Raw genomic sequence first — 13,173 nt, forward strand, 5'->3', positions numbered from 1 at the left:
TTTATGATCTTTGTACAGGTTGGAGTCTCAACGACTTAATGACATGGTCTACGTCTACTACAATTTTCAATTGCGAGTGAGGCAACTTGAGAGGATACTTGATATGGAGGCCATCTCATTGAATGGGATTGACACCACTGTTGCATGGAGGGTTGAGGCTGAGAGGCCTCTCATGGAATCTGTCGATAATTGGTTAGAGCAGGAGGTAGTGGAAGGCGTAGAGGGGGAGGGGAAGGAGGAAGAGGAGGAGGAGCAACAGGAGGAGGAGGTGACACCACCCACCCATGCTACCCCTGCCACCAATAAAGGACGTGGTCTACCTCCTGTAGCTCTTAGTTCTTTAGCTTCTATAGGACATTAGAGTCCACTGCCAACTCCACTAGCATTTACATCTAGAGGGAAAGGGAAAGCTATTGGGAGGCCTCTCATGGAGTCTGTCGATAATTGGTTAAAACAAGGGGTAGTGGAAGGCGTAGAGGGGGAGGGGAAGGAGGAGGGCGAGGGGGAGGAGCAACATGAGGAGGAGGTGACACCACCACCCATGCTATCCCTGCCACCAATAAAGGACATGGTCTACCTCCTGTAGACCTTAGTTCTTCAGCTTCTATAGGACATCAGAGTCCACTGCCAACTCCACTGGCATTTACATCTAGACGGAAAGGGAAAGCTATTGCATTTTCTCACAAGAGGGGCAGAGGAAATCAATAGTATTAGTTATTTTGTTCATTTCATTGTATATGACATTATGACTCATGCTATGAGATATATTATTATATTTTTTGTTGATATTTTGAGACTTAGTTGGGACTCAAGTCTCGACTTACTATTCAGGACATGATTCACTGTTATGTGTGATGTAGCACTAGAAATGATATTACACATCTTATATATTAGTTATTTTATCATATTTATGTGTCAATGTATTTATTTTATTTTGTAGATGCTTTAGATATTAAAAAATTGAAAAAAAAATGAATATTTTTGTATTTTACGACTTTTTCCCGATTTTTTCCCAAATTTTAACGATTTTTTTTCCCCTCGCCAATTTAATCCCGATCATAATTTTTTCAACATTGATTCTGACACGTTCTTCCTGATGATTGGTGTATGTGGATCATGTCATTTTTATCAGCACAAATATAAGGTTTTTGAATCAAAGGAAAGAAAAGTTCACAAGAATTTGAAATGGTTGATTATGGAGAGATTCACCATTGTTTAAAATTTCATATTTAAGAGAAACAGGTAATGATGATCATTCATTTATGCTGAAAATGCATGCTTAGAAGAATACTTAAACAATTGGATATGAATATGTGCAAGCCAGTGGGCACATTCATGGAAACTAATCTGAAACTATCTAAGGACACAAACCCACACTAAAAGAACATAATGAGCCTGCAAAACGTCCCATATCAAAATGTATGCAATGGTGTATCTGACCAGATATCACATTTGCCACGAGTTCTATGTCAATTCCTTACAAAGCCAGGATCTCAACATTGGATACCAGTCTTGCAATGAATGAAAAGTGCCATAGGCTATGGCATCTTTAGTGGGAGTCCTGAAATTTTTATAACTTTGAAATCTACTTGATTTTGTGATTCTGATTGGACAAAGATATAGACAATAGGAGATCTACAACAGGCTAGTGCAATACTTTGGGGAATGGAACAATTTCATGGACACAGTTAAATGGCAACCAACTGCTGGTCTATCAAGTGCAGAAGCAGAATATGTCTGTAATTCAAACCACAAAAGAACCTATTTGGCTTAATATACTACTTGCAAATATAAACATTCATTATGGCCCAATCATGTTGCAATGTGATTGTCTTAAGCTATATTGCCATCCCACAAAATAAATATTTCCATGCAAGAACAAAACACATAAAAAAATCAGCACCACTACTATGGAAAAGCTAGCCAAAGATCAGACTGAATTAAATTTCTTTGCTGCCAAACATATGGTAGCAGGTGGTTTTACCAAAGCAAACTCGTGACAAGTAAACAAAAATTCAGAAATAAATTGAATGTAGTCAGTCTGATTAATCTTTCATAGTAACTAAGTGAGACTATTAAAAATTGGCTATGTATCAACGTGAACTACATTTAGGTTGAGTCACTGCTAGATGTGTCAAGTAGCAATAGAATGTTAGCTATTCATATATAACAGGTCATTTTGTCTTTGGAGCCGTTCAGCTCTTTCAATAAGCTATGTATTTAGGTATTTTATTTTTAAGCATGGAACAATAACTCAACTTCGAGTCTCATAGTTCATCCAGACTTGTCACTGAGTATTTTGTAGCAATATCTAGTCATGATGTTCATATATTTCACGGCAACTTCCACTTAGAGGACATGTTCATAATTTCATATGTAGTCGAGTCATTATTTTTATTAGTAGGCATGGCAATGGTCTTTGATTTAATCAAGACCATCAGATAAGATAAGATTATTTTATTAATCACAAACATGTGACCATAAATAGGTCAAATGGACTGTTAGGCCCACTAGAAACAATACAAAGTGGGAGTGCAAGAGCAGCTCCTATAAAAGACCTAGAATCTAAAATCTATCCTCAAAGAAACAAAATGATAAAAAGCTCGGAGCCCTGGAGAAGAGAGCAGCCCTCTCAGGAGCCTGAAAGAAATGTCTTGACTAGAGGCACCTTGACGATGTGCTCAAGTTCTGGAGGAGCCGTCACCTGCTGATGAGGAAGGGAAGCTGCTAACCTCCGAAAAGACTATCCATTATCAGAAACAGGGCAATCCATCAAATGAATGGAACAAAAACACGGGAATGTAAATAGAAATTAATCTGATTATGAAAGAAACATCAACCAGAAATTTTGCATTTGAACAACATGCATAAATTGGAAAAAAGCTAATCACGTCACATATTCTCTTACAAGTTATAATGATAAAATAATCACTCAATAATATTTGTATAAATCAATGGTGAGGCAGTTCCACCAAAGAAATATATCACCAACAGTTGTAGTGTAGAAATCACTCAATGATATGGCATGGGTGTAAAATCAAACCATTGAATGCACAAAATATCAATACATATTCCCATAAAAAACAAGGAATAAAAATTAACCCTCTTGGAAAAGATTAGGCCATTTGCATTACTGAGTAAATAAAATAACTATTTTCTCCAATTTTCAGTATACACGTTAATACTATTGTTACAGTACTGTCCCAAAAGTTTGACCACATTCTGTAGATTCTGATTCTCTCTTAAAAGCACCTCTCAAGGTAGTCTAAGAAAGGTAACTCTCTGTAAAATGGCCTATATCCACCTCAAATAATCTTGGAACATTGACTCAAATAGCTAGACACATATTTACATGGTCCCCCAGCAAAGAAATATGATGTAAAGAAAAGAGAAGTCACTCAATTATAATGACCCACAGATAAGGAAGATGGAGAAAAGACAATGGTTCCCAAAACCTTTTTAATAAACAATGTAAAAAATGGAATGCATATAAAGCTTGATTGGCAACATATGTTCTGTGTAATCTCAACAAATTTTATCGAGTTCACATCCGGGAAGACCTGTAACTTGTGAGCTTCCTTTATTGCGTACTGAGCTTCCATGAAGCATCTGCTTCCCAATCTTATGCATTTCCTTCCCATGAAAGGAGCCATTTTTCATTGACTGGGTAGACGTAATTCCTGTATCTGTATCAGGTTTTCTTTTCGGTTTATTTTTAAATATAGTGTTTCCTTCTTGGTTGTTCCACTGTGTAACATTCTTGAATTCTTTCCTAATAGGTTTTGTAACATACTTCTTTTTCTCATCTATAGTTGATGTAGACTTTGCCTTTGCTATCTTACATTGCATGGCATGTCCTTCATTTGCAGGCATACTGTGAGCATGTTCCACTTCAATAGACTTGTCACAAGGAGCTGCACTTTGACAGTTTACATTCGATTCACTTGCCACATTTACATCTTCATTCCACACAACTGTCTTCAGCTTCTCAGAAACATTCTTATTCTTAGACTTCTCCATACCCTGATAATGAGAACAGATAATGAGTAACTGCTTACCCAATCAAACACTGCTGTCAGGACAAATTTTAAATTCAGCAACCAATATAAAGTGAAGAACTCGCAGTTTGGTTTATTAAACTAATAAACTAGCCAGCCAGTAATACTTCTAGATACAGAAATATGTAGAGGTAAAAATGAAGAAACGCAGAACTTGTTTGCTAAGAATGCAGCTTTCCACGTAAGACAGTGCACAAAGATTCCTTTTATTGGGACGCATTTATGCATAAAGGAACAAATCCCATGCCTTATCATTCTGTTACAGATAAGATAATAAAATTAAGCTAATTTTACAAATGACCATAAAATGGTCAATGGACCACTACATACATCCATGTCCATACAAAGTGGGAGCGCACAAGCCACTCCTAGAAAAGCAAGATAAAAATAGTGTCAGCTTCTAATCATTGCATCCACCTTTCTTTAAATACCAATGACTAATCAGTTGAAAATGTTTTCACAAAATATTTAGATATATTTTTCCCTCAAAATTTGCATAACTCCTTCAAAGAAAGGAATACCTATGAAATTTACTTTATAGTAGGATATTAATACAAATATACCAGAAAAATAGTGTGACCATCTAAGTTGAATTGACAAATTATGATGTCACAGATAATGCTAAAAAATTCAAAAAGAAAGCCATTGGCCGAGATAAAAGTTTTGAGACGGACTTTTCTAAAATAGATTACTTGCATCTAGAATGGTCTACCATAGGTAGAAATGATATTTTGACAATGATTCTATTAAAATTGCCAGCCCCTGATAAGCATGCAAAGGTTTTAAATGTTCTTTAATTGATTAGTAGAAGACTTCAGTCCATCAAACAAGCAAACGATCACTTTATGCTCATGTTCATAGTTCAACTTACAAAACAAAATATACAAACCAACTTTAAACACATCAGCAGTGTATTAAACATGGATGAATGAGTTACAGTAGCTTGTTCAACTTCACCAAGGATGGCCTGTACTTGGATAAAAAGAATTCCCTTAGACGTTTGCATTGACCAGGTAGAAAAATATCTATCCATGTTATTTTTCTTTTGTCCCCGGATACGATGCTTTGAAATGTTTTAGTCAAGAACAATTTGTAAAATAACTATTACAATCAATAGCAGGTTGGTTACTAACGCTTCATCTCGATTTAACCTGGTATCTTTTCACCCTCTTCCCTCATTAGTCCATAATCACCTTTTGGGCCGACAGGCCAACTCAACCTCATGCAGCTTCGGTAGATCAGCCAGTTGGAGGATCCATTATGGAAGTTGGTGCGGAGATCCTTTTGCGATTACCAGGAATATCAGAGGTCCCCATCACACCTATTCTTAGCTCCATATTAGAACAAACTAGAGTTTTTTCGTTGTTTTCCATTGAGTTGGCTCCCTCATCTCTGGAGGCCCCTGTTCAAACGGGGTTTTTTGTCTTAGTCCGGGTTTTCCCTGGGGGGGGGGGGGGGGGGGGGGGAACTTTTTTGGCGGCTTTCTCGGTGAATATCCAGTATTGATCATAGCCTTGCAGAAGAACTCTTTGATCGTCTGTTGGGAATTGCGATTGTTGTTAGATCAAAACCCACAGATGTTAGTCAACGATCGCACCACCAAAGATAAGGATCCACGAGAGGCGATTAGTCCATGTCACGAAACACACAAGGAGCGTTGGTTTATCCAATGTCCAACAATCTCCCCCCGAATGCAAATCTGGTGTGTATCAAACTCGTGACCCATGCTCTGATACCGCTTGTTGGGAACCACGATTGTTGTTAGACAAAAACCCGCAGGTGTTAGTCAACAATCGCATCATCAGAGATAAGGATCCATGAGAGGCAGTTAGTCCATGTCACAAAACACACAAGTGTTGGTTTATCCAATTTCCAACAATGGGTTATGGTCTTACCACGCTTCCGCTGTGCCGCTCCAATACCACTTGTTGGGAATCACAATTGTCGTTAGACCAAAACCCGCAGGTGTTAGTCAACAATCACATCGCCAAGGATAAGGATCCATGAGAGATGGTTAGTCCATGCCAAGAAACACACAGGAGCATTGGTTTTTCCAATGTCCAATAATCTCCCCCCCAACGCGAGTCGGTGTGTATTGAACTCATGACCTATGCTCTGATACCACTCGTTGGGAATCACGATTGTCACTAGACCAAAACCGCAGGTGTTAGTCAACGATTGCATTGCCAAAAGTAAGGATCCAAGAGAGGCAGCTAGTCCATGTCACGAAACACACGAGGAGCGTTGCTTTATCCAGTGTCCAACATGGCCTAGGGTTTCCATTGGCGGTGGTTTTCTCTGGAGCAACAAGAATGATAGGGTTTGCTCTGAACCAGGGTTTGGTGGACAATCAAACTTTCTCACGGGGTTTGGAGGGTATGGGGGGTCTTCGCCATAATACAATAGTCATCAATGAAGCAGAGCAAGGGTTTGATGTAGGAAAGGATTTAGGGAAAACGCCTCAAGTCGAAACCTTAGCTCGAGGTTTAGCGGCTGCAAACACTCCTTAAAGTGGGAAGAAAGGCAAGAAAAGAAAGTGCACTTGGTCGAGATCTGACAAAGCAAATATGGTATTTGGCAAAGACATCCAGATGGGGGAGGTCGTGCAAACCTCATAAAAAGTGGTGGTTGGGCGAGCTAGGGGTTGCTTTTTCTCATTTGAATTTCTTAATCAATGACATGATAAAGAATGGAAAGGTGAATTGTTGGAGACCCCAAAAAATCAAAACCCTAGCTTACAGTTGGTTCTTACTCAATTTTGAGTTGACAGATGTGGCAGGATGCTCCTTTCAAAACCCTGAAGTATCAACTCCACGCCAGTTCTTCTGAAAAATGGACTCCCTTGTTTGATGTCAGGCGAGAGAAGATGGAAAACACCCCTCTTTGGGTTTGGTTTGTTGAAATATGTAACTAGGTTCGGTCTTCATAATGACATGTAATCATGATTTTATGTAATGAGAAAAATAAATTTATTACTGTAGTTCTTGAGGCATGGGTTTCATGCTCAAGGAAATTTATTTTTAGGTCTATCTCCCATTGTGAGCTCCTAGGGCTTGTCATTGAGTCTACTAGACAAGAAAGTCATTGTCATGTATGAATGACCCATTTGGGCATGTTACATATTGTAAGAAAAATATTTGAGTCAAAAAGGACCCTCCAAGACCTTGTCAAAGTGCTACAATCAAGTCAACCTATCAAGAGGACATGTCGGCCTACGAATGATGTCAAGTTAGCCTAAAAGCATGGGGGAGGAGCCTATATATATAGGAGGTCTCGACCTCACTCAAGAGATCATCAATCAAGCATTCAAGTCAAGAAAGGAAGTTCAAATAAGAAGGAACAAGAAGCCTTTTAGATAGCGAAGAAAAGAAGAAACAAGACCGAGAAGTTTGGGATTTGTTTTGGGCTAAAGTATCTCAAATGTGCGAGAAGAATTAGAATTCTCACTACAGCAAGAAAATCGAAAATTACAATCACTCTAGAAGACCAATCTTCCATGGCAAAGGGATCTTATTGAAGGTTGAATTGTTGAAGAAGTAACTCACCAAGTGAAGAAGAAAGGAGGAATATTTATCCATATTCTCACTCATACGTACGGCCTAGGGTTTCTGCAGTAAGGCCGAAGTGTAGTCAAGGAATTACAGGTTTGAAAAAGAGGTCAAATGAGAAGCTACCGCTACTAGAAGGCAAGTTTGACCTTGTGAAAGAGAAGCTCATCAAGGAGAGGAATTGACTTGGTTTTGGAAAAGTTTCTTGGTCAAGGGTCTACATCTTGGAATTTGTCAATTGAAGATTCAATAAGAAGAAGAATTCTTGTGGGTTTTCCTCTCAAGCTATGGAGAGGTTTTTGCCTTGGCTAATCACCTACATTTTGTGTCCTTTGTCTCGTTGTTCTTTATGGTTTAGTAGTTGTTTGATGAAGAAAAACACTAATAATAACAGGTGAAAGAAGAAGATAACTAAGTGAAGCAAAAAAAACATCACAAACAGTTATCAAAGTAAGAGAAATCTCTATGCACTTTCTGCCCCTAATTTCTCAACACGGTTGTCGGGTCTGCCCCCCCCAATTCTAGTTTGAGGATGTATTTAGAAAGATTGGGAACAGGTTAAGAGCATATGTGGATGTAGATTGTTCCTTTGTGTTGAAATTGTAACTAGGTTTGGTCTTCATAATTGTCATTCTAATTGTATCAATATGTATTTCATGTAAAAAAACAAAAAGAAGAAAAATTATTATTATTGTCAAGCGTGTTCTTCATGCTTTGTTTTGGTCAAAAGAAAATGTAAAAGGGCATGTTCTTCATGACCCTTCTGAAAAGAAGAAAATTTGAATTTCATAAGAGTCATTTGTCCATCCAAGTTGCTAAGTCAGCCTACACAAAGGACATGTCTCTTCACATGAACAAACAGCTATATATTGGTACCTATCCTCCACCATTTGGCATCCAATTCGGTTCTCTTCTGTGGAAAGAATAATTCGGGTTTGTGGCATCAAATTTGAGGCTTATAAAAGCGAATTTTTTGTGGCACCTTCTATCTCTGTGATGCAAGTTCAGAGACTCTTAAGGACAGGCATATGGCATATGGGTTGAATACTAAGTTGCAAAAAACGCTGAAAAGTCTGGGAATTTCCAAAACGAGTACGGCTGGAAATGCAACCCCCATAAAATGGAAACATCAAACACACATGTATATATATATGTATGTATGTATGTATGTAATTTTTTTTACAAATAAGTAAATAGCGCATCTTGCAAGGAAAAAAAAGAATGAGGCACATAAATGCCATTTTAGAAGGAAACCCTAGTGTACGTTAACCTGCATAGATGATTACATGATTCAAAATCCAAAATTATCCTTTATAAATGGGGTTGTACATCCAAGATTCAAAAATCAGCCTTTATACACGGGGCTTTACATCCAAAATAAAACTTTATACATGGCTATATATGTTGGAAATGAAATATAACATGAGTTAATGACAAATACAATTATATATCTTATAATCCTACTCCTCATCTTCATTAACAAAAATAAAACAAGTTGCCTTTTTAGCAGAACTAGAGTGTGGATTGATTAGAGATAAATTAGTTTGTTGAGTGATCAGAGATAAAATTTAGTGTTATATTAAACCTATTTTGGCCATAGAATGACCCCACAACCTTCTTGGGTGCTTGAGTGAGCCCGTAGAAGTAAAAAAGTCATGGAAACAAGGCAAAATTGGGCGGTAACACAGCAGAGTTGGGCTGAAATGCCCCCAAAACGGTTCGGTGGCATTTCCAAATCAGGTTACACCACCAAGGCATTTAAGCAGTGTTTCAGTCAAGTTTCAACATTTTTTCGGGGAGTTTTGGGTATGAATATGCCACCTTGGGGGTCATTTCCTGCAACATATGTTGAATATCTTCTGGACAAGTCATGGCAAAGTTTGGAGGGTTAACTTGGCACTTGGATCATTGGTTAGTTTGACTTGGATTTCTCTTGTTGACAAAGAATCTATAAGGAAAGGATTGATGGGTTTTCCCCTTGTGGGTTTTGCCCTAGCCTCTAGCCTAATCTTTGGTGTCTCTTGTCTTTTGTGCACTATGATCTCTATTTTTTTATATTTGAATGGTAATTGCTTGATGAATAATAAAGAAAATCTAAGAACACTAAACATCTTCACAAGTAATTATCATGACTAGAAATTCATTCTTGCAACTAAATTTCAACTCTTTGAAACTACGAGAAGGATGGCCATAACACAAATTTTGGTTAACCTTGATACACGCGAGCGTCAATACCCGAACATAACTCTAACTTTCCAAGGGAATACTTACAAGCAAATGTTGGACTACAAGGGCATTCCTTTCCAATGTCGCTGATGTCATAAATTGAGCAATGTGTTGGATGAATGCCCTCTCTCACATAGAGGGAACAAAAATGTACAATATATACGCAGAGATGTGTTGAGAAATGTAACTAGTATTGGTCTTCATAATTGTACTTGAGTCATGATGTAATGCATTTGTCAAAAAGAAAGAAAAGAAAAAATATTTATTAGCATGGGCTTCATGCTTTTTTATTTTTTGTTCTAGGTCAAGCCTCCATTGAAGGCTTCTAGGATTGAGTCATAAGTCATTGACCATGTCATCATGTTATAGGCCCTTCTTGGGCTTTGTGTATTGAGAAATAAATTTGTAAAAGAGTCAATATTATAAGATTAGCCTCCTCCATCAAGTTGACTTGCCCACTTCTTTATGTCAGCCTCATAAAGGAACCTCTAACCACTATAAATAATTGAGCAATCAACCTATTATGACACCACATATTCATGAATTTGATCTACAATTTTCCAAGTGAAAAAGGGGGTGTGAAGAAGTCTAATAAGTGGTCTTTATCCTTACAAAAGAAGAAATAATCATAGCGAAGAAGGAAGAGATCTTTGGGAGCTAAAATTCTGAGACACGTTTGAACTAGAGTTTCTGCAGGTTCGTTCTATTGCAGGCCAAGACTCCAGATGCTGCAGAGAGGGTCGAGACATTGTTTGACTAATATTTTGGAGAATAATATGTGTTGACTTGTGAAGAACTTGACTGAAGTTTGACTTGACTACATGGGAGGCTACCTTCATGGATTGAAGGAAATCTATGTCTTGGTCAAAAGGTCTAAGTTGTCTCATTTGATCTAATTCTAAAGAAGAGAAGAATTTCATTGGGTTTTCCCGTAGAGAGGGTTTTTTCCCTAGTTGAGTGCCTACATCTTGTTGAGAAATCTAGGGGGCAACAAGTGTAGGTGATTTCTCTTACTTTGATCACTGCTTGTGATGTATTTTCACTTTACTTGATTAGCTTCTTCTTTCCTTTATTATTATTAGTGTTCTCTATCATCAAACAACTACCAAATCATAAAGAACAATGGGACAATAGGACACAAGATATAGGTTATCAGCCAGGGCCAAAATCTCTCCAACTGAGAGGAAAACCCACCAGAATTCTTCTCTTCTTATAGAACTTCAATTGACGAATTCCAAGACCCTCCAAGACCAAGTCATCCTTCCTTCTTGATGTGCTTTCCTTACACAGCTTCCAACAACAAACTTTGACCTTCCACCAACTTCGACCCCAGCGACAATTTCTGCAACTTCGACCTAGCAACTTCACAGCTTCGACCTTGATGCAACTTCAGCAGTTTCACAGCTTCGATCTAGAGGCAGCTTCACAGCTTCAATCTTGCAGCTTTGACCTTGCAGCTTCATAGCTTCATAATTTCCTCTAGCCCATAGACTGTAGAAACCCCAACGAAAGAGAGAGAGAGAGAGAGAGAGAGAGAGAGAAGCCTAAAAATGTCGATCTTGATCTTCTTCTTCTTCATCCTTTTCTAGCTTTTATCTTCAGGAGATCGAACTTGCTTGAGTAAGTGTGCAAATGAGCTTGAATTCCTTCTTTTTTATAAGCTTATGAGGGGTACAAATTGCTATCTTGAGGCCGACTTGTCCCTTCATGTAGGCCGACTTGATCTTTGTGCCATGACGAGGTCTTGGAGGGTCTTTTGACTCTGTTTTGACTCAATAAATTTTTCTTTACAATATGTAACATGCCCAAATGGGTCTTCAATTCATGACAATGACTTAATTCATTATGTGACAAACCTAGAAGCACTCAATGGGTACTGGACCTAAAAAATTAATTTCCCTTGAGCATGAAACCCATGCGTCAAGAATTAAAATAATAAAATTATTTTTCTCTTTTCATTAAATACATAAAATCACGATTACATATGCCCTTATGAAGATCGAACCTAGTTACATATTTCAACACTCCCTCTTAACTAGGGAGGTATTGACAATCCATACAAGGTACTTGGACATTCTCAATCTGAAAAATTCTCATAAGAAGAGTCAGATTCGTAACCCATCTGTATAGCATCATAGCATCCATCATTGTCACATAGCAAGGCCTTGACTAACAGCTCTATCTCTCCACAAGATCAGAGCACAATGTTAGTGAGACCAATGATTTATAGACACCGTCATCATTGTCTCTCTCGGAACATAACCCACCCGGGTTCTCCTAGAGTATGTTTCACTAGGACTATTCTTATCTTGGATTCCCAATCCTCAAAGAATATTGGTCCTCTATGACTACTCTTATCTTGGATTGCTCTACCACATCCTTAAAGAGTATCGGATGCCAGATGCTTACCCAATCCTCCATTTAATCTTCCCAGGGGAAGACAAGAATGATGTATCTATCTCTCTCCCTCTCAATTAGGGAGGATATGCCCATTCCAATGAAGGAATGTACCATTCCTATAAAAGGAATGTACTTAAGCTCCCTCTTAATCAGGGACTTGACCAAGCTCCCTCTTGACCATGGACTTGCTTCCAGCAGCTCTTTAGCTAGAGATCATGGGACAACCAATTGCTTGAAGAGCTCCTCCTTTTGATGTCATGAACTTCTTTTTCTTTATTCAAGAGTCTTCATCTTTTTGGGACTTCTTCATAGGCCATCGACCATCCATCGCTTTCATTAATGAATCATGTCAGTCATGTCATCCTTTATTTTATTGGAAAGTGATTCATTAGTCCATATCTAACCTTTCCTTCATACCTTGCTACCTTCTTCGCATCATGTTTACTTCGAGATCTTTCATCCTACCACATGAGTGTCAGTTGTAGATGACATATATAGCTCTTCCTTTGGTAGCCCTGAATTACCCATCCAGATATTGTTCAAAAATAGAAAATGAACATTAAATCAAAATACCTTTGTGATAATCTTTCATCATGACATCTCCTTGTTTGCATCAACATCCTGCATATATATTGACACATCTCCAAAAAAATATACAACATCAAGGGTCTCTTTCTTTTTCAGACTTTATGAAGATCTTCATATCTTTCCCTTGAAGATATCATAGTCAAATCTTCTAGTCCATGGATGTTGATTTCCTTCTCCATAGTTGCATTTTTCATGATCTCTTCCTTTCTTTATTCACACATTTCCTCCTAGGAACTTCCAATCATAGTTCCTTCGACTTTGTCAACCACCTCATATTTCATATGAGGACATATTATGTTGATTTCATCTAGTCAATGTGTGAACCATGCCTTCATGCATCCTTTCACAGGAGG

General features: G+C 38.0%; 1 protein-coding gene across 1 annotated transcript in view; it reads right to left on the reverse strand.

Moving 5' to 3' along the window:
* Positions 1–3,091: 3,091 nt before the first annotated feature.
* The window catches only part of LOC149180338 (uncharacterized), a 262,468-nt gene continuing 252,386 nt past the window's right edge, over positions 3,092–13,173 (reverse strand). Inside the window, exon 11 of the mRNA XM_089413854.1 lies at positions 3,092–4,023. Within this exon, the coding sequence (XP_089269980.1) occupies positions 3,526–4,023 (498 nt within the window). The 3' untranslated portion in view covers positions 3,092–3,525. The remainder of the gene's footprint in view (positions 4,024–13,173) is intronic.

Source organism: Pinus tabuliformis, chromosome 3_2 (assembly GCF_031772625.1).
Source record: "Pinus tabuliformis cultivar Carrire ecotype Pingquan chromosome 3_2, CPIR1, whole genome shotgun sequence".
NCBI lineage: Eukaryota > Viridiplantae > Streptophyta > Pinopsida > Pinales > Pinaceae > Pinus > Pinus tabuliformis.